The sequence below is a fragment of the Triturus cristatus genome, chromosome 4_2 (assembly GCF_964204655.1).
Source record: "Triturus cristatus chromosome 4_2, aTriCri1.1, whole genome shotgun sequence".
Classification (NCBI taxonomy): domain Eukaryota; kingdom Metazoa; phylum Chordata; class Amphibia; order Caudata; family Salamandridae; genus Triturus; species Triturus cristatus.
In genome coordinates this window covers 486,213,015-486,239,520 of record NC_140586.1, presented here as the reverse complement: position 1 = coordinate 486,239,520, position 26,506 = coordinate 486,213,015, and the positions used below count along the sequence as shown (strand labels likewise).

The 26,506-nt window shown below is 39.6% G+C and overlaps 1 protein-coding gene across 1 annotated transcript in view; it reads left to right on the top strand.

Annotated features, from left to right (window-relative positions):
* The window catches only part of ST6GALNAC5 (ST6 N-acetylgalactosaminide alpha-2,6-sialyltransferase 5), a 727,364-nt gene that overhangs the window by 475,555 nt on the left and 225,303 nt on the right, over window positions 1-26,506 (top strand). Inside the window, exon 3 of the mRNA XM_085602041.1 lies at window positions 2,838-3,247. Within this exon, the coding sequence (XP_085458167.1) occupies window positions 2,838-3,247 (410 nt within the window). The remainder of the gene's footprint in view (window positions 1-2,837; window positions 3,248-26,506) is intronic.

Here is a 26,506-nt window from a genome sequence, read left to right as displayed (position 1 = left end):
GCGAGAGTTCCAGGAATACCTCGCGGCGCGAGGGGTCAGACACAGGAAGATTACCCCGCAGTGGCCCCAGGCGAATGGGGAGGTGGAGCGTTTCATGCGCACGATGAACCGGGCGCTGAGAATCGGAGTCGAGCAAGGAGAAGATGCGGATCAGTGCCTCTCGCAGTTCCTAAGTGCGTACCGGCGGACCCCCCACTGTACGACCAGGTGTGCGCCAGCGCACCTTCTGTTCAAGAAGGCCCCCAGGGACAATATCCCGGCGAGTCATGTGTGGCAGCCCACGCCACTAGACCAAGAGGCGGCGCAAGGGAGAAGGCGGACCTCCAACGAGAAAGCCAGTCTGAAGAGAAGAGCCCGGGCGAGGAGTCTCCAGGTGGGAGACGGGGTCATCCTGAAAGACCGGTACCCGAATTGGAAGTATCGTACCCCATTTGAACCAGAGGTGTGGGAAGTGACCGGAGTGCGGGGCACCATGGTGTCCGCCAGGAGAGGGACGCGGACGGTAACGCGAAATGCATCTTGGTTCAAACGAATAACATCTGGCGTCCCCGAGACCGACCAGGAGGAGGAAGAGTTTGAGGCCCCGGAAGGGTGCGGCTCACCAGGAGTGCTGGCAAGCCCATCGCAGAACGCACCCCCACTGCCCGGGGCGGGTGATCGAGAAGGCGGGCCCTCCGCCGAGGCCGAGGCGCCCAGTGGCCGAGGGGCAGGAGGAACAGGCCGAGGAGATGTTCCACGGAGTCGGCCGTATGGACTTCGGCCAAACCCGGCCCCAAGTAAGAGACTTAGAGACTTTGCGTGGTGTGCACAAGAACCGAACTGTTCAGTGAGAAATGATCTCTGTATCTAAAAGATTGGAGGGATGTGGTAACGGAGCCACCCGGCCCGTTCCAGCACGCTGTTCACGCACCCACGCACCCGGAGGGCGGGCACGCCCGACGGTATAAATAAACGGGCGCGAGACCGCTCGTGGTCTTCGGCCCACCACAGTAACCCCGGCTGTCGTGTCCTTTATTGTCCTGGTAGTTCCCCATGCCCCTAGGCCTCCCCTGCACCTGCGTGCCACCCCGAAACACTACAAGCACTTCATTTCTGCCCTCTTTCAACCCGCAGCACTCAGCTCACTCACCCTGTCATTTTACATTTATCCTTTCCAGCTCCTCGCTCTTTTTCCCGTTATTTGCCGGTTATTTCATGTGTCTAGTTATGAAATCGGTATTTTTAAGCCCCTCCATCAACTGAAGGCCACTTGTGAACTCTGTGTCCTGTGACTAAAAGCTCTTGCAGCATGTTTCTGACGAGGGGATTCTCGGTGGGCTTTGCACAGTCACACATGGTGGCAGAAGTTCCAAGCAGAGCAGTACATTTTCTCAGGTCCGTGGGTGTGTAATCTGTCCAATACATTTTTTGTCTCACAACATAATAAGTTTCAGGTTATTTTTATCGCATCGTAAATTGGGATTGCAATTCCCAGAATGCAAAACAAGCACTTAAACTGAATGCACAGCTTGCACTTGGACCTGAATAACTTGAAAGCAATGGTTGAGTAAGAGATGGCTTAGAGGTGATTTAGGGTCTGTGGGCAAAGGGGCCAGAGGTACTGACAGAGAAAATATTTACCCAAAGTCAGGTCAGATTTATGAAGAGGCTGGGTTACCCTAGGGCAGTGGAGGCAAGCAAAATGTACATTTTTATTTTTTTAATTACTATTTGAGTTATATTGTAGATTTGTTTGCAAGTTATTTAAAGAAAATCGATGTATCGAAAGTTGTGTTTTGGGCCTAGTTTCTAGATGCGACTTCAGCACGATTTGGTGCCTAGCATAGTTGCCGGTATTGCATGTTTAGTTGCCCCAGCAACTATCTGGGGTACCAGACTTCACTGGAAAATAGTAGTATTTATTGTGTATGTAAAGGGATGTAAAATGTAATTGTCTGCAGTAAACTGTCTTTTATTTTACTGAAAGATTTATTTTATCTGGTCTCTTTTTGCAGCAGCTGTTTCTGCTTTAATCTATCACAGCGGGAGACCTATTCTTCTCAATTCCGTCAGTCAAATGAAAACACCTTTGATTTGTCATGCTATGTGGCTTTTTCATTCAAATGTCATGTTAAAGATGGAAACGCTAGTCCTCTTCTTTTCGCCATTTTAATAAGATTGTAGGAGTGGTGGATTACATACAATATTTACAACCTGAGGCATTCACTTAGAATGGCGTGCAGTAATAACGTCACCACATTCAGGACCCGCAGTACTGTGATAGAGCACCCCTCACGCATGAGTGTCCAATAATTGCCGTCATTGCGTTTCCGACGTGCTTTCTGTATTATTGTGCCGAGTAGCTACCATCAGCATTTCGCATGAGTCAGAATTCTAACACCAAATTTAGATGCATGTTGCAAACGCCCATATGAGCAATACAAGGCCATGCCTTTTGCAGATGGTTACATCCCGGCCGCCATTGACTTTACATTACGGTTTTGGTGATGTAGTTGTGTATTTCCTACTACACACACAGCTAGTGCAGATCTTTCAACAGCTGAAGTAGCTCCAGCCCTGGCAGGGGATTTACACCGGAGGTTTGCAGCCCTCGTAGGTGCACGCGCCCATACCTCTTCCTCGGTAGGCAGGGTAACTGGCTGCAGGGCTTTGCACACAGTGCAAACCAGACGCGTTGGCTTTGCAAATTCTTGTACTGTAATTTAATTCAGCATTACTCCTAACGCCTCTGATTTCAGGCATCTCTCAGTCAGAAAGGACACTGCGACTGTTATCTGACCTTTATAGACTGCAGGCATGCTTGTACATCAATTCAGCTCTGTATGCTTTCTTTACAGCCCCTGAAAATGCACTGCAAGATTTGCGCCCTGGTAACAAGCTCTGGACACCTGCTTGGCGGCAAACAGGGAGATAAGATTGACCAGACCGAGTGCGTAATACGAATGAATGACGCGCCCACGCGCGGGTACGCAAAGGACGTCGGCAACAACACGAGTCTCCGCGTCATTGCACACTCCAGCATCCAGCGGATTTTAAGGAACCGTAATGAACTATTAAATATGAGCCAAGGGACTGTGTTCATATTCTGGGGCCCGAACACCTACATGCGGAGAGACGGAAAGGGTTTGGTGTATAACAATCTACAGGTGATGAATAAATTACTACCTCAATTAAAAGTACACGTAATTACACGTCACAAGATGCTCCAAATTGACGACCTCTTTAAACGAGAAACTGGAAAAGATAGGTAAGAATTTTTTCTTTTCACTATTGTTTACAGAGATTGCTGGATTTTCTGAAATGCACAACATGAAAGCCTGTCTGTCGAAAATGTTTCACAGTCACTTCTATGAATATATTTAATTACTTTTTAGCAGCACACAGAAATACGGGCCTAATGTTGAGCTGCAGAGGAGCTATATTTTACACAGCGACTGCTTTGTGAGTCTGCCTTTAAAGTTTTTGCCGCAACAGATACAAAAATCCCTCCACAGCACAAAATGACCATTTGGTAGGAAACGCACAATATTGCCCCAATGATGAAACTCAGGAAAGATTCAGTATAAAATGAGGCAGAATTCACCAGGCTGCAAATGCAGAATAGAGGCCTGAAAGATACAGCAGACCTCCATAGAGTGCTTAATTTGATCTGGGGGTGGTGGCTGTGGCCCACAGGCAGTTATTTTCGGAGTATGGCACATATTGTTCCTCAACAAACTTTGATCAAAAGAAAGAGGGATAACAACCCTAGCGAGTGGAAACAAGGGGGAAGCAAAAGACAAAACAATCAGTCCAAAGGGCTAAAGCAGGGATGAAAAAAGCTCGAATAGATAAAAAGGCAGGGAGTGTTAGATGGAGGATTAAAGAGACATGTATTGGAATCAAGACTATGCAGTAGTGGTATTTGGTAAGCCAACTTTATATATCCCTGGTTGTGGGCTTTTCAGGAAAACTTTGGGGCCCTCCACTTAAAAAATTCCTGTCTGTTCTTACCACTGCTGACAGAACACATTTACAAAGTGAAAGTTACATTTCTGGACAGTTTCCACTCCTCAAATGGATAACGCCCCTATTGGAAACTGGGTTACTGGTTGGGGGGTGTGGGAGTTTTGAAGCCCTACTCAAACAACAGATACAGATTCGGTCAGGATGAATTCACAAGCAAACCTCAAATTAACCTGTGCTTTGGAGGCAATGTGTAAAGTATTTATGCAGTACTTCAAACAGTAATGAAGTAAAAACAAAACACATGAAAAATCCCACAGTGAATTAGAAAAATAAAGTACAATTTAATCAATAATTTGAGACAGATACAACAAAACAATCAGTAGAGCTGTAGATATGCAATTTTAAAGTTTTAAGTAAAAATAGTGCTTAACCCCTTCGCCGCGGCACGAATTTTGTCGCGGCGCAGGGGGGGTTCGGGGTGAGCGCGGCGCCGCCATGCTCGTGATGGAACCACTCCGTCATGAGCCACGGGCGCGCTGTGCTCATGACGGAGTGGTTCCGTCACGACTCCACCCACTTGCATTATTCGCCCGCACAGGCGGGGAATCAGCGCCGCGTGGGCGGAGAGGCCGCAACGGCCGCAGCATGACGGAACCACTCCGTCATGAGCACACGATGCCCGTGGCTCATGACGGAGTGGTTCCATCATGAGCAGGCAAGGGGTTAAACAATTCAATAAATATCAATTAAACAAATTGTTATTTATTACTTTATTAATATCCCACTTTATACCCCTGCAAACCTAGCAGCCCCCAAAAAATTAATACTAAAGTATATCAGTATTACAGAATTTACCTCAATAATTATCAACTAATGAATGATAAATACCTGATAATTCATACTCAATTAACTTTCCACCTTAGATCCCTACAGACCTAACAGCCCACACCTAAAATATATTACACAATTTACATAATTAATAATCAAATAAATAATAAATTATTGTTAATTAATTAACTTTCCTCATGCTCCCTACAGGTCCAGCAACCTACATCTAAAGTTTAACCACAAAATAAAATGAATACACAATTTCCATCATTAGTAATCTATTAAATAAGTTATAACTTCATATTCTAATGATAATTTTTACTTAATTATCTTCCCACCGAATGCCCCCACAAACCTAGCGACCTGTTACAACACTATAAATTACTATTAGCAATTAAATACAACGTTCTAAATCACTTGAACTGACAACTATATTTAAAAATATTGTAAACAATTGTACAAACAATAACATAAAATTAATTTATAAACTAAAACACATTAACAATTAAAAACAATATTTTCTACAACGATATTATTGAAAACGATATTAACAATAACGGTATTCTTAAAGATATTACTTACCTGAAAAAATTTATATTCTAGCCACCGATATTTCTGCATTACAATATTTTTGTATATTTTTGTATCACAATATTTTTCTCTCGATATTTCTGTCTTCCGATATTTACAACGCAATATTCTGTCCAAACATCTATAAAAAACAAAACAGGACAAAGCAACACAAAATACCAATATCACAAGTGACAACGCGGGACAGAAATTTTATTGGAACAACACTCAATCAACCACATCAACATTCTAAGAATGCATACTAATTTAAGCCATGGATGTATATGCATCAACACAAAAAAAGAAATCATGCATAACCATCTGGCCCAAAAGAACAATGCTCACAACATTTCATTCTCTAGAAAACTTGTGTAACAAACACACACATTTGCATAAAATACTATGAAACACCTGACGTTGGGGCCCACAACAAAAGGGTGCATTCCTTTTGCATGCATATGTAATGTATGCACAAACACCCAGAATAAGCAAATTATGCATGCATATGAGGTACAATTGAAGGATAACAAGAGGAGAGGTATGTCATGCTGAAGCTCTTCAAACGCACACATTCCCTGTTCATGAGAGGTTCTGGGTGTGATTATGATTAGGACACCCAGTTTTATCGTTTTTTTTTTTTTAACATTTCCGTCTGTATTTATCCATTTTTAATTTTTGACCATTTTATCTGTATTTATCCGTATTTATTTTGTGTTTTGCGTATAAATGTAGTTGTAAAACTGTACATTTCAATATTTATTTAAATGATAGACGCACACTCATACTTTGATGTCTGTTGTATTTTTAGCTATTTAAGTTGCCAAATATTACACAACAGTAAATCCACTGGCAAATATTAGCATTATACCACAAATGTATGTTGACATATGCAATTATTTAAAGAAATTTCATCCTGTTTTTTAATTTCCCATGCTGTCCATCTGCTCAGCTGTTGGGCTAAATTCATGAAAGCCAGCACGAAGAATCAATTAAAAGAAGTGTATTTTCTGTATTTATCCCTGTTTAAAAATAAATGAAGACAGAAAACACATTGCATTCTGTCTGTATTTATCTGTAAAAATCTGTAAAAACAGAAAACAGGGAGCCCTAATTATTAATATGTAATGAGAGGCAGTAGTTGGTGTATCTTCAATACTGGCTAACACCCTCAAGTTCTTAACATTAAGGAAAATCACAAAAGGTTTTTGCAACACACTGGTCACTTTCAAAAATAAAAGTGCAAATTGGTGTAAAAAGGGTGGGAGATTGTGGGAAAGATTGTAGTCAGCACCATTTTTAGAGGGCGGCTGGGGTTGAGAAGCTGTGTTGTGGAATAGCAATTTGGTTTGTAGGAAAAATGTTTACTTGTTTCAATTCTTTTTAGTTACATGATTGTTATGTGACTGGTCTGTCTTTCACATGGCTTAATTGAACACATCTTTTCAATCACTGACATTGAGTATAGTACCTGTTTTTGTGAATATTATCTACCTATGCTCCAAACGGAAGACTTCCTTATTTTACATCTGACTGCCTCCCTTGTTTTGTGAATTGCAGGCTGGGGTATTACTTAAAGCACATAAGTGTAACTTCTGATTATTGTAAGCAATGCCACTTTTGTAAATCAGTCCAACAGTTTATTTATCGTATCACCACGGTTGCACCGTTTAGAAAAAGCAGAACCATTGTGCCATATTTCCATGAAATAGAGTTATTTCTGGAATCATTCTAGCTGATTACTATTGCATTGTTTTAAATGGTCTGCCAAAATGTGCCTATAAAGCAATAGTCTTCAGAGGCCTATGTGGGCTATTCCCAGAATGGCATTTAATGTCTGTTATAAGCAGGAAGCATGGTTTGGTGTGGACTGCTCCCACGAGGAGCAGAGTCTGTGTTGATTTGAGTAATCTAGTCCTTTGTCATAAAACAGTGGGTTGAGATTCTACCGGGAGTGATAGCAAGTGGTTTAGACTATCTGTAGCATTCCTCATATCTCCTTTTGTGTGTTGAATGTAATGCCCTAAGAGACTAAGGGTATGCCCAGATGTTGGTCTCTGGTGCGCTGTGCCACTGGATCCAAAGGTGTACTTCACTGATGAGGTCTAACAAATCTGAAACGGGCAAGGATTTGCTTTTGGTTCCTTCTAGATGGGACCTTGCCCAGCAGTTTGGGATGAATGACTCCCAAGTGGAGCATGATATGTACTGATTTGTTTATGGCAGGAATCTGTGTAAAGTGGCAGAGTGGGTGACAATTGATGGATGGAAATGCTCCCCATAGCAATTGTCAGTGGCTTATACAGTTTGTAAGCATTTCTCTAATCATCTTTTGTGATGTAATGTACATTGCCATCAACCAAATTCTATAAAGTCCTGCCATCTCAGCGTTCAGGTTACCATCAATGAGACCAAACACCATGACATTATTTTCAACTTCTGAGAAATCGAAATGTTAGATCTCCTATCATAGAATTGGCACGGGAAATCTGTACAACAAAACATTTTTACCAAAAAGATTCACAAATATAAACTGTATATTTCCCTACTAGAACACTTCCTGCAACTCTGTGTCTAAAGTTCCTAATTATCCACCTCCATGCAAAACGTACCTCCTCAATCCTACCAACAAACACACTATTATGAGCTCTTCGGAACAAACCAATTAGCCCTATGACTCAATCTCAGCCACTCCGATCCATGCAAAATTCATCTTTCTCTGCCCATGTTCGGTCATCATTATAACTACCAATCTGAAATTAAGAAACTTGATAGACTACATAAAAATAAGACTATTACCCAGGCTAAAAAAAACACAACAAAAAAAGAAACAAATACCAGCCAAACACAAACCTCCCAATCTTCTTTAAAGTAAATGTAGAAATGTTTCATGTCTAAGCGGCATACCAACTTGTCTGTCCTATTCCTCTCTGGCTTCACCACTAATTTGTCTATCATTTCCTCTTACATCTCTTTCTCTCTCAAAAAACAATCTAAAGGGGCTAGCTATATGTACTCCAATACGTAAACGACTATTACCCAAGCTGGGCTAACCCTGTAACAGTGGCTGTGATTGTATTCTATGTAAAAGCACATAAAAATGTATATTAAAAAAAAAATGTTGATGCACAAAAATTAGTTCCGGCTGCAAACAATGTATCAGCTTCTGCCTAATGTACTGCAAATTACCTACAACAAGAGAAAAATGCCCTCAAAATCCCAGCACAATGATAATGCCTGTCTTCGTATATCTCTTGTGTCTGCTTATGCCTCCCCTGTCTACTTAGACCTCTACTCAGCCACTGACACAACAGAGCAGACCTCTTTACTCAAGCCTATTTTGTCTACCCTGGATGTACAATTATAGAATGGAACTTTACTGAATCTCTTTCTTTGTTGTTCTCAGAGCACAGTTCAGCCAAATAGAAACACCTGCTGAACACCCAGTTCAGTCAGCCAGTGCTTCATCCTCTCAGTTACAGTATTCATTCTCTATATAGGGTGACAAGCCTACCCATCAAGGGACAAATGATACTCAAGACATCCATTGACCCACAATTGCCTAGTCATTATACTAACCAATAGGCAATCACAATGTATTCTCATTTCTGACAAACACTGCATCTTCCTGGTGCAAACCTGGTTCTCTGGCCAACCAATGGATTTAATCCCCATGCCGTTCCTGGTCAATCAAAACAAAGTTCCTTGACTCTAACCTACCTCCAACTCACGATCAATAATGTGACGATGTTTATTATGAAACTAATGTACTTCATGCTGATTTCGGACTTTGAAGCTATCCACTAAGTCTGAAGCCTTTTCAAAAGAGATGCTGAAGGTGACCTACTGACTGTACACTCCCAAATATTAGCCATCTTGCAAGCCCATTTAATAATTTGAAGCTATTTCAGATATTTCTTACTGTGAACATGCAAAGAAGGTTCCTTTTAGATACTGCCATTCATTTATAGTGGCAGTATTCTTAAAACCACACTACCTACACCAGGGACAAAAAAAACTCTCTTTGGCAAGCTCAAAATGACCAGAATGGGGTACTTGCACCATAGAAAAGATGATACACTGGGCACTATTCAAATACTTTTCACAATCTAGATTAACTCTACTGGTACGATTAATGAAGTAGCTGGACTAAACTGTCTAATTTCATTATCTGCATTTAACTTTTGAAATTATTGTAAATTGTATCAGACTAAAAATAAAATGAAAAGTTTCACCCAACTAAGGGGCGGATTACGATGTCGTTCGGAAACTCTTCTGACCGAATTGGTTTCGGAATCATTTTTGACCGAATCGGGTTCTGCAAGTACAACCGACGCATTTCGATGCTTCCCAACATTGTTTGATCGGACTTGCATTGACTTCAATGGGAGTCTGTGTTCTGAACGAAAACCCAGGCTCTCATTGGAAAAAGGGGTGGTTGGGGAGAACCTTGCACGCTGTGGCTGGCACCCAATGGTGTTTGCCACATTGTGCATGGTTTGAAAGAGGGGTCCCTTGGGTTCCCCCACGTGCCCTAACCGGAGGCCTCCGGGTGAAGGGGGGCCTGAAATGGGCCCCCAAAGTCAGATTCCAACTGCTGTTTCGTGTTCGGCATACCAAATCGGAACGGCTTTCCGAATCAGTCAACGTAATCGCTTGTTTGAAACCAGTGTCCATAGAGCCGTACGATTCTGCTCTGAAAGACTCGGGCTGTCCGAATGCCTTTTGGAACTGAACCAGACAGCCCAAACGGTTTCTGCGCATTGGAATCGGTCAGTTGGAAATGTGTACGATTCGGTCAGAAACATAGGTTCCAAATCGAATTCTGAGATTCCGCATTCCATTTGGAGCCTTTCCCACCGACATCGTAGTCAGCCCCTAAGTTGTTAGGCAAGTATTCAAATGTGCTTCCCATCATTATCTAACCATGTAATGATATTGAAATATGGCCCACTGTCAATTAGGGAATACACAAAACCGGCAAATAGGTAGGAACAAGCATTGGCAAAGCCAATCAATCTCACTTTTTTAAACAAGCTTTGTCAAACCAAGGGATCTTGGTTATAATTGAAAATGCAAACCAGACCTAGTATCTTTGCCAATGCTTTTTCGTACTGCATGCTCAGCCAACTGTGGCATTTGCATTTTCTCAGAATTTTGAAAAGCTGAAAATGGTGCTTTCCTGATGTAGGCTGCAGTACCTTGGGTCAGTACCCACTAATAAGACAGAAATCATTGCTATCATTTCTTTTAAAGAAGTGCTTTAGGTACGCAGGGCTGCCCCATATTTTTGAGGTCTTATGAGTGACATGTCCACATTTTACATGTGCTTATGTCACATTTTCATGTCTCATATGTAACACTTTGCATGGCATTCAATTGCTCTAGGTAACATGAACCGTTTTGTTCTTAGATGTATACTAGAATCTAATTTGCATGTAGGATACCTCTGTATCCACATACTAGTGAGTGTCCCTCATAATAGCAGCAACACCTTCAATACTACTAACCTCAAACACCTCTAAAGAGTATAAAGGTAGAAATACCCCAGCCCCTCTGCCTATTGCTACAAAATCCCAAAGGTTTTACAGCAAAACCACTGTATTGCTACCAACTGGCATAACCCAGATCTGTCCTGCAGAGCAGACTCTTGACTCTTGCACTCGAAAACTGAAAAACGAACTACAGAGCTCTGCCTGAAGTTCCGAGCCCCTTTAACTCAGTGGAGACTGACTTTATCCTGTGCCTTTTGAATCCCTCTATAGCCACTATGCTCTATCCCATTTATCCCCCAGCTCATCAAACTTAGCCTAGACAATCTTTCTATCCCCACTACATAGCTCTCAAGTGAGACGTGCACCCTTTGCGGCACTTTGAACCAATAGAAAAAGGAGTTAAAAGTGAAGGAGTATACACATCACACTATAAGTAGGGATTTCTGGATGATCTTTGCAAAACACAAATATCATTGTACCAATTTTTCCTTTTCTATGAACTTTGCTGTGATGTTAAGACCAAATAGTTAATACTGTAAGGATCACTTTTTTGCATAACTCCTAACATTGCTGTGCATTCACTGCATAGCTGGCAACACCACTTACCATACTCTAGTGTCAACTCTTTCAGAGTAGTCAAACAGCCTGTTAACACCGATGGGCCCATGCTCTGCTGCAGAACAGGCCTCATGCTGCCGCTCTGGCGAGGCTGTATCATCCCATCATTCAGTGGCGGTTCCTCCGAAATGGTGGATGAGCGTCGGCCCACCGGCTTAGAGACAGCAGATAAAATAAAACAATATTTTATTATTGTTTTATTTTTCAGCAGCTGGCTGAGCCAGTGTGTGCAGGGTGGGGAAGAGCCAGGCCATGGATGGGGGAGAAGGAGTGGTAGGTGCACTTTTAAGGGCGCATGTCAGTTTTGGTAGGCCATCTTAGGACAGACAAACTGACACGCACACTTTGGCTTCTCCAACCCAGAAGTATTGCACAGCCGGGTTGGAGAAACAGCACAGACTTCCTGTGCCTGGGTGAGAGTTAATCCAGTCTGCTCAGGCCAATCCCCACGCTGCTCTCATGCTTGAGAGCAGTGTGGGGATTGGATGAGGAGACTGTGATGCTGTCCCAGGGACTGCTGGGATCAGGAACTGGAAGCAGAGGAGCGTGAGGTTGGTGGCTGCAACAGGTAAGTCTTTCAATTGTTTTAAAAATTATTAAACCCCCTGCCATGCTGGCCCAGCCCTGTGCTACTTCCACCCACCCTACTACTCTTTATCTATATTGGCCGCCACTACCATCATTATAAAGTAATGACAGTGTATTTGCAGCTATTGTGGCAGGCTCCAAACACAACACAGTCCACGCACTGTGAGGCACTGGATTTTGTGACAGTGTGGGAGCGATGGAAGGGCTGAACGCGGATGGACAGGGTTACGCTCAGGAGAATTTAGGAAAGTAATGGATGGCCTATAAGTTTACCTTCAGGTTGCCATGGAGACACCTGATGTGACACCTTCCTTGGTCATTTACCACCCAGCATTAAGCAGCAGTGCGCCATTTTGCTGATGCTCGTCTGACTCGATTTACTACATGAATTGTTATAGATACTGAACAGTGTCAGTTTTCAATGCTGGGGGCTCTCAACAATGATTGCGTCTTCAGTAAATGCCCACAAGTGCTGGTCTGCAGGAAGTTAGTGCTTCACACCTCACAATGCCAGAACTGGAAATCCGGCCGGAATGAATGAATGAAAGCCAGCTCCGGATGAGTCACGGAGCGCACCCCTCCCACAGCAGCCCACCGAGCACAGAACGAGCGCCTTTGGCGGGATAGCGGCCTTCTAAGAAAGCCACAAAACTTTAATTGCCAATAGAGAGAAAATTGCTATTTTAAAAATAGAAACAAAACGCATGCCACTCACCCGGCCCCCGCTAGGAGTCCTTCCTTACCCGTAGCTGCACAGGATTTGGCACAATGCAGACTAAGATGAACTGCTAAATCTGGGCCACTGCGGGCAGCGGACTAGCCCCAGGTCTGGGTGGCGGGTCGCTGAAAGGTTTGGCTCAGCTGACTGTGCATTTTTGTCATTAATTTAACCCATGTGCTGACTGTATGGGGGGGAAGCAGAAGACGGGGTGCAAGGAAGGCAGGTAGTGAGAGGGTGGGGATCAGAGAGAAAGTGATAGAGATGAGCATGGGGAGGAAAAGTGAGGGCTGGGAAGCCAGGAAGGTAGGTAGTGGAGGGACCTGAGGACAGGTAGAGGGCAGAGAGCGAGGGGATGAGGAGAAGAGGAATGAAAACCTGGCGGGGAAGAGGATCGATGGTGTGTTGTACTACTTCTTCGTTTCCAACTAATGTGAACAGGAATAGAGCGGTGTAAACCTTACACAGAATACCACAGATTGATGGACAGCTATTTCAAAAATGGAAAACCATTAAACACACGAGAGCCAATGCTCAAAGAGGTTGACCTAAAGCCCACTCTCGCAAAATTACAACCAATGTGTAGTTTTCTTTTACTTTTTCTTTTACTTTAAATTATTGGGTACAGTGAGATCTCCCCGACAGCTACAGCTATCTGCAGCGAATCCTAAAATACAGAGTTGAGGTGTTACTGATTTACTCTAGGCAACAAACTCATGAAAAGCCAAATGCTAATATTTCTTACAAGAGGGTTTGACTCTTAGGTTTGTATTTTTTTTTTCTACACCGTTGGGACATTTTTACTCTGAAACACATTGCCTTTCTCTGCAGCCTGTCCTCTGAATGGAAATCTTTATCTCCCCCAGCACCAAATTATTCTGCACTGCATCACGCAGACAATGTCCCAGGCCAGGTCTTGTTTTATATTCTTATACGCTCTGGATTGAAGACTGTTGTTTATGCTCTGCTTCCAGCTGACCCCCAAGTGTTTCTTTGCACCATGCTTTACAAACACAATGTGCCCTTCCGAACTGTTCACTAACAGGGCTCGCGCATGCCTTCCTCTCTTTTCCACTTGACATCTTTTGCCATCATCATCTCAAGAACCCTATGAACTATTTTGCTCCACATGAGCAATTTAAGGGGAGTGATATTTTTAATTTAAGCAGGTTCAAGCCAGGTAATAAAATAGTAGCTTTATTGTTTAATGTAAATCTCGAATGTAATTTAGAAAGCTATACTATTCACTGACAGCCAGTAGTCAGGACATGGACATGATCAGGTCTTCACAGTGAAAATAACATAACTTTTCAACATGACTGCTTGGATGTTTGTTAGCGTGAGGGGGGTTATTTTGAGTTTGTCGGATGTCTCCTTAAGAGTGGATGCACGGGTATAGACTCCACACTGGTCCACTCTATTTAGACTGTATACGGAGCTATCTACGCAAAATTGCGCACTTGAGACATCGGCCAATTCTGCCCCTCATGCGCCAAACTCCAAATAACCCCTTAAACCACCGCAGGGAGTCACCCGGTAATTGGTGTGATATTTGTGGCACCTGATAAAATCTGACCCCGCTGAGTTGGAATAGAACAGGTGCAATAAATACCAACCTATTACGATTTTGGGGGGAATGGCAAGCGGATTTTCGTGCCCACTGCTCCGGTAAATACCTGCCAATTCTCAACAAATAAACATTAGCAGCTTTGACCTGCTGCTATTTTTCACAATATCGCAATCAAGTGGCATGGAAAAATGAACAATGCTTTCCCTACGTTGACAGGTTACCCGATTGCCGTTTGCGAAGAGAGGTTTTAAGGGTAAGAATTGGGGTAAACCCGTGTTATGTAAATAATGTGGTAAAAAGCTCAATGATTGATAAGATGGGAAGATGTATTTGCACTTTGGACACTTCATGTGACTTGTTACATATCTTAATAGATTGCCAGAAGTTTCTTGATATTCAAATTATGTTTTTAAGACCGATGTTTTGGAAATATGAGATAAAATCTAGGGCTCAGGCTGTAATTTTGGTATGTGTTTTAAGATGTGTTTAGTGTATTTAAGGTTATGCAATTTTAGATGTATTTTAATCATATATTCAATGAAAAAACCATAGGTTTCACACACGTTATAGTTAGGAATTAGCATTTAAAAAACCTTAGAAATTCAATGAAAAAACCAAAGGTTTCACACACGTTATAGTTAGCTGGACATTTTACTCGTAAAAAACCATTGAAATTCCCCCGTTATAGTTAGTTAAGCTAACTATAACTCGCGCGCCCGCAATGCACTGCTGATGACGTCACATATTACATCACTCATGACATGGTCAGTGACATCACTCATGACATCACTGATGACATCTCAAATGACATCACTGATGACATCACTGATGACATCATCCCGTAAATGTGTGTTTTTCTGAAAATTAAATATGTTTTATATATGTATATCTCAAGGTCGATGGAAGAATAAATGGGTATATAAGTGTCTAAATGGATGATTTGTTTTTGAAAAATTGATTGTGTAACTGACTGATTAAGTGTATCTTAGTGAATACATGGCTTAGTGAGTAATGTTTAAATATGTAAATATCTGTATCAGTCTCTCACTTTGTGTATAAGTGGCTGCATGGGTTGGTGAGTAGCTACTTGAGTGTCTATAGAGGTTATTAGTTGGTTTTTTGAGTATCAGTATAAGTGTCTGATGTCTGTATGGTTCGATGGGGGGTATTACGTAGTGCATAGGTGCATGAATGAGTGACTCACTGTTTGTATGTGTTGAAGATAGTATGTGTGCAGGACTGCATGGGTGGATGAGTGTGTGTATGGGTGTGTTAGTGAGTGAATGACTGTCTCTACAGTGTCTTTATGAGTAACTACATATGTTTTTAACTAGTATATGTGACTATTGGTGTATATAAGTGAGTATATGTGAGAGCGAGAGATTGAAAGAGTTCCTATATGAATAAGTATGTGTTTCTATAAGTGATTGTTTAAAAGACTAAGTATGTGTAAGTTTTTGTAGAAGTAAGTGTGGTGGTGTGTGTATAACTGTATATGCAAGTAAATGGATGTTTGATTCTTTATTAGCATGAGTGACTATGTCTGTGAGTAACTCTATGGATGAGTGGCATTGTGTAACAGGATGTATAGGTGTATGAGTACATATGATGAGTGAGTACATGTATGAGTGACTGTATAGGACTGTTGGTGAATGAGTGGATGTGTATGTGGATCTTAGAATTACTGAAGAGGTTGTTGTAACTGGTATTGGTATGTCCATTGTTTTGAAAAGTTTAGTCTCTATTTATGAATGTGTGTATCAAAGGTTATATTAGGGTGAGAGGAGGTCTGCCACTCTATCACAAGGATGATGTCATCAGTGATGTCATCAGTGATGTCATTTGAGATGTCATCAGTGATGTCATGAGTGATGTCACTGACCATGTCATGAGTGATGTAATATGTGACGTCATCAGCAGTGCATTGCGGGCGCGCGAGTTATAGTTAGCTTAACTAACTATAACGGGGGAATTTCAATGGTTTTTTACGAGTAAAATGTCCAGCTAACTATAACGTGTGTGAAACCTTTGGTTTTTTCATTGAATTTCTAAGGTTTTTTAAATACTAATTCCTAACTATAACGTGTGTGAAACCTATGGTTTTTTCATTGAATTTGCAAGGTTTTTTAAATGCCAATTTTTTTTTTTTCTTCTATTTTTTTAAACATATTTTTAATTTCATGTTCTAACCTTTTATAAAGACTATGGTTAAATTTTTAAAATTCTTTAATATGTTTTTTTAAATATATTTCATAAAATAAACATGTTATAATTTTTTCCAGTACATTTTTTCCTTTTTTTTAGTACGCGTACCGTAAGCTTACGGTAAGCGTACGGTTTACGCAACGCCCGTAATTTATCTACGCTGTTTGCGTATAGTTACGCAATTTGCGTAGCCGCGCGTACTCCACGTGGGACGCGTACGCGTGTACGCTACACGCGCACGTTACGCGGAAGTGTCGGGTAGTGACTGTTATGCGCATGCGCGCAAGCGCGTGTCTTTTTTACGCGCATGCGCACTTTTGCCGTAAGCGTACCGTAAGCGTACCGTAAGCGTACGGTAGGTCATGTGATCATGAAACACAACTTTTGATTGGTTGAAACTACTTTCAGTTCTAGAACTCTCCTACACCACACCCATTCCCCTCATTTCTGCTTGTGATCCCTTAGGAGAAGGAGCTGGGTTGTCTTTGTGATACGATGGCAGAACAGCAGAGCTCTTCTGAGAGTGAGGCTAGCACTAGCAGCACTACCTTGAGGCAGAGAGCGAGGAAACAAAAGACCTCTTATGTATGGGATTATTTTACTTTTCCTGAAGGCCAGCTAAAGGTAAATGCACCCTTAGTGACTTGCAAGCTGTGTCAGCGTGTACTTTCAAGAGGTAATCCTGACTTTTTGGAGGTAATCCTTCAGAAAGTCAACCAAGCACATCCACAGCAGCTCAGCCTGGACCATCATCTGCAGGGCTGACTCCTTCTTCTGCAGGTCAGGTGAGCCCTTCATCTGTGGGGGGAGCATCTCCTTTTGCTGGCCCTCTGGAAATTAACCCTCGATTTCGGAGGGTTGATATTCGATGTGCCTCTTGTCATGATCTAATTTGTCATAGGGAGACCAGTGTTTCCCTAGTGAACCTCAAAATAGATCAGCACACTTGTCACAGAGACTAATTTTCCCATTCTTTCTTTCCTCTCTCCCTGCATGAACACAACGGCTCTTTTAAGAGCCAACCTTATCTTTCATCTTTTTTTTATAGATGTTTTTAAAAACTTTTTTTTTTTTACCGTACGGTGCGCGTAATTTAAAAAAAAAAAAAAAAAAAAAACACTAAAAATCAATAATCACATTACAAGGACTTTGAAACACTACAATTATTATTATTGACTTACCATACCCACTCAAAAAAATATTTATTCATTTGTTTTTTTTTAAAAAAATTGCTTTAAAATTGTTCGAGTTTTCAAAAATTTTCTATATCAATCTGAAAAAAAAGAAAAAAGTATTAATATTTTTTAAACATTTTAAAATACAGTACACGTATTTACATATTTACCAAAAAATATTTTTGCCTTATTTTTGCTGTTTTCAGAATATATTGCATTTCACTTTAAATTGTGAAAGCAATTGCATTCATCATTTAACAGCGGGCAAAAAAAAAATAACAATCTCAAAGATTGTATTAAAAAAGCCCAGAATCTCTTCTCACTTAAACTTAACATTACAGAAATGCATAAGATTCTAAAAAAATATCATCAAAAAACAATACTTACTTCTTTAAAATACCGTCTGATATTTTTGTTTCAGAAGTATAATCACAATATTATATCTCAAATAACTCCACAATACATCAGATTCCATTTCCTTTAGGCCAAATAGTAATTTTAAAATTTTTTTGGGATTAAATTTCCAATGGTAATCCAATAAAATTCTAAAGTTTAATTTGTCCAGATCTCACCGATTCTCTGTAACATTTTGGTTCACGAAATTTTTTTAAATAATTTATTAAGTCCACAATAGAATTGGTTACTTTTCCGCATGGCCAAATAGTAATTTTTAAAATCTTTTTTGAAAAAATTTCCAATGGCACTCCAATAACATTCCAAAATTTAAATTGTGCAGATGTTACCGATTATCTCTAAATTATTGGTTTTTGAAAGTTTCATTAAAAATTAAAAAAGTCCACATTACAATTGGTTATCTTTCCATTAGGCCAAATGATAATTTAAAAAATCTTTTTTTTACAAAATTCCAATGGTAATCCAGTAAAATGGTAAAATTATTTTGTCCAGATCTTGCCAAGTCTCTCTAAAATTTAGGTTTCAGGAAGATTAGATAGGAATTTGCTAAATCAAAAGGCAAACGTTGTTTGAAAATCAATTGGGAATCATTACACAGTGTCCAGCCTTTTTCACATTTAAGATAAACTGTGTAATGTCCAGAAGTAACAGTAGGTCCATCATGGAAAATTATTGCAACAGTTACAAAAGTTTTTCCTGAAATTGATAATTGCTGTCCTGTAAACTTCTTTATTAAAGTATCCAATTTTGAACCATCAGCTCTACATCGTTGCATCATTAAAATTACATACTGTCCGTATTCCTTTAAAATTAATGTTGAAAACATGTCAGATTTACACTCACCGCATTTCATGCTATGATTAGCATCTTTAACTAATTTTGCAAAAGTGACTGTTTTACTCTCTGGCAATGTCAAATAAATAAACCTTTCATTATCAACATTAGAGCCACATATATTATAACAGTTTTCACAACTATGTTCCCATTTATAAGAGAGACCAAATAAAATATCAATTGCAACTTCTTCTACTTCCAGTACTTGAAGAAAATACATCAAAAATTCGTGTGCATCTTGCTGTTCATTTTGAGAAAACTGTGTTCGTCCTGAACATATATCTAAAAGTTTTCTAATTTCAGTAGCACTTTCTATTTGAGTTTTATCTTTACTCAGCTTTTGAAAAAGGAGACTCAGCTCAGAACAGAATCTTTTTCCCTGATTTACTATTATCTGCTCTTGCAAACTTTCCAAATAAAATGCAACATTCAGCACTACATTTGCGTAGCAGTTGACACCAGAGCTATTTTCAAAATGACATCCTACAACCTGTTCTTCATTTTCCTTTTTCTTTTTGCTTGCAATTACATCACTCCTCTTTTTTTTCCTCTTCTCTACATCTTCATTACAGATATTCTCATTTTTTCTTTTACGAGAAACTACACGTTTCTCCAACACAGGATACTGACCTAAATGAGGAGCATAGCTTCTTCTTAATCTATTATACTCCTTTACACAGTTTGTATCAGCACTAACTTTTGAATCATCAAAGTCTATCATGAATAAACCTGATAATGTTTTCACTCGTCACAAAGCAACATATGCCATACCTTCTTTGAACACAGTTGAACCAATGTTCACAAATGCACAATCTACAGTCAATCCTTGAGACTTGTGAATAGTTACAGCATATGCTAGAGAAAACGGAAACTGCTTCCTACGTACATATAAGTCTTTCACAAGCATGAAACGAACTGTACAACGACAAATATCTTTAACTTCTTCTATCTGATCAAATTTTATTTTTAAACATTCAATTCCATCTTTTTTCTGATAATTAATAAAACCCACAACTCTTCCCATAGCTCCATTAACTAAACCTTTTTCAACATCCAAATTTCTTCTTAAAAATACTCTACAGTTCATGCAAACATATAGATTTATTTCTAATCCAGCTGTTTTGGAGATGTTCTTCTCTAGTGAATCCAATTTATTTTTCAGTTTGCCTGTTACTGTGACAGTAATTCTTCCATCCTCAATTTTGTCCACTGCTTCCAATTTCCTGATCTCTTCCTTTTCCAATTTCAAAAGCTCCTGATTAAATATTGAGCATTCACGTAGAGTTGGCATTAAGCAGATGACACTTTTGTTTTCTGCAATGTTCTTGTATATTTTCTCTGCAACTATTTCTTCCTTTGGAAATAAATTATGTAGCAGCCGACTCTGTAATGCTTTTTTGCCAACTTCTGTGAGTAGTCCAATTCTGATATCTTTCAGAATACTTCCATATTCTTCATCGCTTGCTTGCCTCATATTAGTAGTAAGTTCCTTGTACTCAAAGAAGGACCAAATATTTGTATTTCCGATGCTTCCCAATGACTTCTTCGTGTCTTCATGTGTGACAGTATTAAACACTGGTTGTCCTTTAACTGGAGTAAGTTGCAAAAGATCTCCAAAAACTATGACGTGTTTTCCACCAAATAACATGTCATAGTCTGTCTTCAAAATTTGCTGCATTCTTAAATGCACAAAGGCAAGCATTAAGTTTGATACCATGCTCACCTCATCAATAATGAGAACTTGCATCTTCTTCAATACTCTTGAAACTTCCAAGGATGCTTCTCCAGTTAGCTTGTTGTATTGTATTTTGTTCTCATGCTCCACTGGTAACATTAGCAAACGATGTAAAGTGATTCCTTTTATGTTATATGCTGCTAACCCAGTTGGAGCAGTAACCACACAAGACAAAGTAGAATCTGTTTTTTGCTGTAGGTAGCTTCTGATGACTTTTATAAGGAAACTTTTTCCAGTTCCAGCTTGTCCGCTTACATACATCCTGATTGGATGAAATGATGTGCATGAGCACTCTTTTTTTTCATGTAGAAATCCATGATTAATTTTGTTTCTGATCTCTTCATAAATTTGTTGCTGCTCTTGATTCAGTTGTCTTTCCAAATTTTCTAAGTCTATAAATTCTTCTTGAGCTTGATTCATAGCCGTTTCCACTTCATTCATGGCTATTGATGCTTCATTTTCAACGATTGGTTGTCCTAGGGGATCTTGACTGAGTGTTCCTGAACTTTGGCTGTCCTGAGAACTGTCTCTAGCTATTTCTGCTGCAATTGTAGTTTCCTGTTCAATTTCTTCATTTAACATTTGCAGATAACTTGAGAATGTACTGCATTGTATGCTGTCTTTGCAAGCATTAAAAGAATCTTCATAGCTTTGAAATTCTCCCAGTAGTTCATCCTCTGTACGCCATGGTTTAAACAACTGTAAAAGAGCCAAGTAGTAAAATTCCTTCTTGTCAGTAGTGTCGCAACTCAGCTTCCTGTGATTTATCAAACTTCCTTTTGTTTGCTTCACCAAACATCCTTCCTCACCAACGACTTTATATTTTCCATTGTTGATGTCTTCTGCGGCTTTCCGTGAATAAATGTAGTTCTGCAGCACTTCATAGAGACACATGTTCTCCAGATGTTGACTTCTCTTGGGATAATATGTGTCCAACATGTTTGATTTCAAAATATCTGTACTTTCTGGGTCATTCTCGGCCAAATATTCAATTTCTCCAACAGATTTCAGTACCCGATTTCTCATTGCTGCAAGGCCTAAACTTGCCCAAATTCTTCTTCTTGACTTCGAGTAGAGACTTGCAGAAGATAACCTATCTGAACATTCGTAGGATCCAATTTCTCGATGCGATAACATCTTCAAACTGAAACTGTACAGCTTCTTACTGACAGTCTTCTCGTGAGAAATCTCTTCCCACATTTCCTTCAATTCTGTTTTTTCTGATTTCGTAATGTAAGACGTTACATATCGAGCAACAGCAATGGAATTGTCAGCTACATACTGTATATCCATGTTAGCGTTCCACATGGACAAAATGACTGGGTTGTAGTCATTTATATTTTTTGATTCTTCTTTTCTTTTTAGGTTGTAGGTATTCTTAGGTGATTTTCTTGTGATAGTATGTCTCACAGCTGACATAAAACTGTTGACTCTTCCATTTGAAAGAACAGGTCTAGGAAATCCAAATCGACATTTAGTGTAGTATTTATCTTTGCTCTTGTATTTCCGTCGACAGTATTTTCCACACCGATGACTTTGGAAACGTAAAACTTGCTCCTTTAACTTTTTCTCTTCTGTGCTTTTTGGTATAGCACATGTTGCATATTCTTCAATGAAAGATAACACTGCTTCATCAGTATCTGTTCCAAACTTTGGGGCATCCTTGATCCACAACAGCATATGAATATGAGGAGCACCTCTTGCCTGGTACTCTTTTCTCCAAAAGAAATCTACTACTTCTCCAAGAGGTGGATTTTTTTTATTGCAGATGAAGGACATCATAGCCTCAAATCTATGATTGAAATATCTGCAAACATTAACCGGATCCAATGAGCACAGTTCTCCTGCTGTCTTGTATTCGATGTTTTTAATGTTTGAATTTGCCTCTCGTAGAAAATCCAGTAAATCATCCCAAGCGTACTCCGCACAGCTTAGGGTAACGAACCATGTTGGTGTTCCTAAATTCCGTAACATGCATTTTAATTCACCATGGCGTCGGTACCAATATTCATTTGTCCCACGCTGACAAGCCATCAGATTGATCAGTTGTGTTTCCAAATGATCATCTCGGTGCTGCACTTTCTCCATAAAATCCTTAGCAGACACATTTTGTAAATGTACTCCACTTTTTAAAATGTGATTTACTGCATAAGACAGTGCAGACAAGTCGCTTTCAAATAAAAGATGGAACAAATAAGGAATACTTTGTCAAAATCTGGGATCTTCAGCATATAGTCTTGTAGTCCGATACTCAGAAGCTGGAATCTGTTCTGGACGTTCATCGTATCGTCCTCCTTTTCCTTTAGGAAACAGCTGGGGAAAACATCGAGCTTCCAAGCTCTCCTCCCATACACTCACGGGAGTTCCTTTTGCTTTCTTCATCTGAAAGAGATCAATATTATCTCCCATAACTTCTTTTGAATGAAGAGGATGTATGCTAAAATGTTCATAAATTTCTTCTTCCTTTGACTTGTCCACTTTTTCAATTTGTCCAGTTGGTGTTTCTGTGTCTTCTTGTAAATCTTCTTCTTCTTCTTCTTCTATATAAATTGATTCATACCATTTGTTATTCCTTTTCAAATACAAATTTGCTCTTTGTACTTTCCGCACATCTACCAGCTCCTGCCAAATCTTCTTATTCTTTGTAGGTACACCATTAACCAGAATAACTAATGGTTCAGTTTCCAAAGTATCCGCATCAATAGTTTCCATATTTTTTTTCAAATCCAAGGGCAAATACACCACTCTTCCTTTTAAACCTCTCAGTAAATCAGAAGGAGGTAATTTACCAGTTTTGGGCTCCATACGTACTATGGTCTGGAACGGATGAACACATTGAATGAGTATAGACTCATATGTATTTAATTCAGAAAGTTCAGCAGGAATAGCATCCAATTCTAAATTATTATGTACAGCTCTGGTCGGCATTCTATTTTCCTCTAACTTGTTGTAACAGTATTTACAAATACGCTGATCTTCACCCAAATCAAAACAATTTTCTAGAAATATATATGTGGCAAAATCCTTCCACTTGTAATTATCTTCATTTTCACTCTTTCTGTAGAGATCAACATTCCTAGTTTGTTTTCTATAATGAGTACTGCGGCAACAAATACAAGTAAAATTTGGTCTTTCATTAGAGACTATTGCAAATTTTGTTATGTGATCATTAAATGTGTTACTTACAGAGGGTTCTACATTCTCTTCCACTTCTTCCTCATTTACTGTGTCCTTCTCTGCACTGTTTTGTTCAGGACCAAAGTAACAAAACTGAATTTCATCAACAACCTTCTCTACATCTGATACCGTTCCTCGGAACAGAGCCCTATTCAATTCATTTAACTTTATTGCTGGACTTTTGGCAAAATACAACCGTCTCACAAACTTTCTCATTTCAGTATGATGAACAGCCAGCATCCTAAAATGATGGAAAACACTATTGCACACTTTTCTAGATAGACAAGCCAGAGAATGACCCTGCAAACCAGTATTCTCTCTCACTCTGCATGGATCCAGACTTTGAAGCACCTTAATCTTCTGTTTTATACTTTTTTTACTATATTCTCTTAGAAACTCTCGAAATTTGTCAATAGATTCCTGACGCACAGTGCAAATACTACTACAATTCCAAGTGTACACTGGGGCTTTAGGACGTCTCCCCATAGCCTCATCTGCCATCACTTGTACCTCATCTCTTGGAACCATTATCTCCTTCTCCATTATGCAACCATTTTTTACTTCGTAAGAACGACCTCTGGTGTCAACTGCATGCAGCAAACTATTACTTTGAAAATAGCTCTCTTCATTAAAAAAAGGTTCACTACTTGAACTATGCATCCACTTTCCTAAAAACACTTTACAAAAGTTTGTTCTGTTCACTACTCTTTTCCTTTTGCTATGTGATTTCAGTACATTAACCATTTTGTCTAATGTACGCATCCTTTTCAAAATTAAAATGAATAGTTTCCTTTCTAATTCTAATGCCTTTGCTGCAATGGCTTCTATTTCTTTTTTTCTTTTATAAAACTTTGTCTTTTTCTTATATTTCTTCACATCCTTCATCAAATTGGACATAACTCTTCTCTGAAACATTTTTCTACGTATCTCTTTAAACGCTGTTTTTCTATTTATATAAATCTTTTCAGTTGCTGAAGGTATATTTGCATTAACTAAATTGTCAATTTTTTCCTCTCCTTTTTTTTTCAAAACATCCTTTCGAGTACAGACATTTTGTACATTTTTCATTCTTTTGAATATATTTTTTAGAAATAGTTTTTTCTGCTTACCAGAAGATTTTTTCTTTTTCCCAACATGAGCATCTTCTACTAACTTTGGTCCTCTAGTTGTCTTCAAATATAGGTTTTTTTTGTGCGTTTTTTGAACTCTGGATTTTGTAGGCATCCTAAATTTTGTCCACTGCTCTTCAGCAATACCTGAAAAAAACTAAAAAAAAATTCCTTTATTTTATTTAAATATATTACATTTCTTTTCACAATAGTCACAAAACATAATTTCTTTGCCAATTTGAATGCACACTTACTGCTCTTTTTTTTTGGCAAGTTAAAATCACTTTTACAGACTGACACATTATGAAACCACTTTTCAGTTTTTTTAAAAAGCCCATGTCCAGACTGCTTTTTCAGACCACCACCATGTGTATCCTCGGTGACTGCCTACACTCCAGCAAGGGCAACCAGCCTTAGTGATGCTGAATGTATTTGCATTCCAGACTGAAACCTCAAAACCCCACTCGCTTCTAAATACTGTGCATGATTATACATGGAAAGGAGCTGGGTGTGTGCTAAGAGTCTGCTTCTTCCCCCCAAAAATCGCTCCCCCTTTTTCCTACTAATGCAACTGTGAAATCACCAGAGTAAAACGCAATAAATCTCTGCCTTTAATTCCTATTTCCACACAGAGTCATGTTTTCACATTAGTCCCAAAACGAAATTTCTTTGCCAATTTGAAAGCACACTTACTGCTCTTTTTTTTGGGCAAGTGAAAATCACTTTTACAGACTGACACATTATGAAACCACTTTTCAGTTTTTTTAAAAAGCCCATGTCCAGACTGCTTTTTCAGACCACCACCATGTGTATCCTCGGTGACTGCCTACACTCCAGCAAGGGCAACCAGCCTTAGTGATGCTGAATGTATTTGCATTACAGACTGAAACCTCAAAACCCCACTCGCTTGTAAATACTGTGCATGATTATACATGGAAAGGAGCTGGGTGTGTGCTAAGAGTCTGCTTCTTCCCCCAAAAAATCGCTCCCCCTTTTTCCTACTAATGCAACTGTGAAATCACCAGAGCAAAACGCAATAAATCTCTGCCTGTAAATCCTATTTGCACACAGAGTCATGTTTTCACATTAGTCACAAAACGAAATTTCTTTGCCAATTTGAATGCACACTTACTGCTCTTTTTTTTTGGCAAGTGAAAATCACTTTTACAGACTGACACATTATGAAACCACTTTTCAGTTTTTTTAAAAAGCCCATGTCCAGACTGCTTTTTCAGACCACCACCATGTGTATCCTCGGTGACTGCCTACACTCCAGCAAGGGCAACCAGCCTTAGTGATGCTGAATGTATTTGCATTACAGACTGAAACCTCAAAACCCCACTCGCTTCTAAATACTGTGCATGATTCCACATGGTAAGCAGCTGGGTGTGTGCTAAGAGTCTGCTTCTTCCCCCAAAAAATCGCTCCCCCTTTTTCCTACTAATGCAACTGTGAAATCACCAGAGCAAAACGCAATAAATCTCTGCCTGTAATTCCTATTTGCACACAGAGTCATGTTTTCACA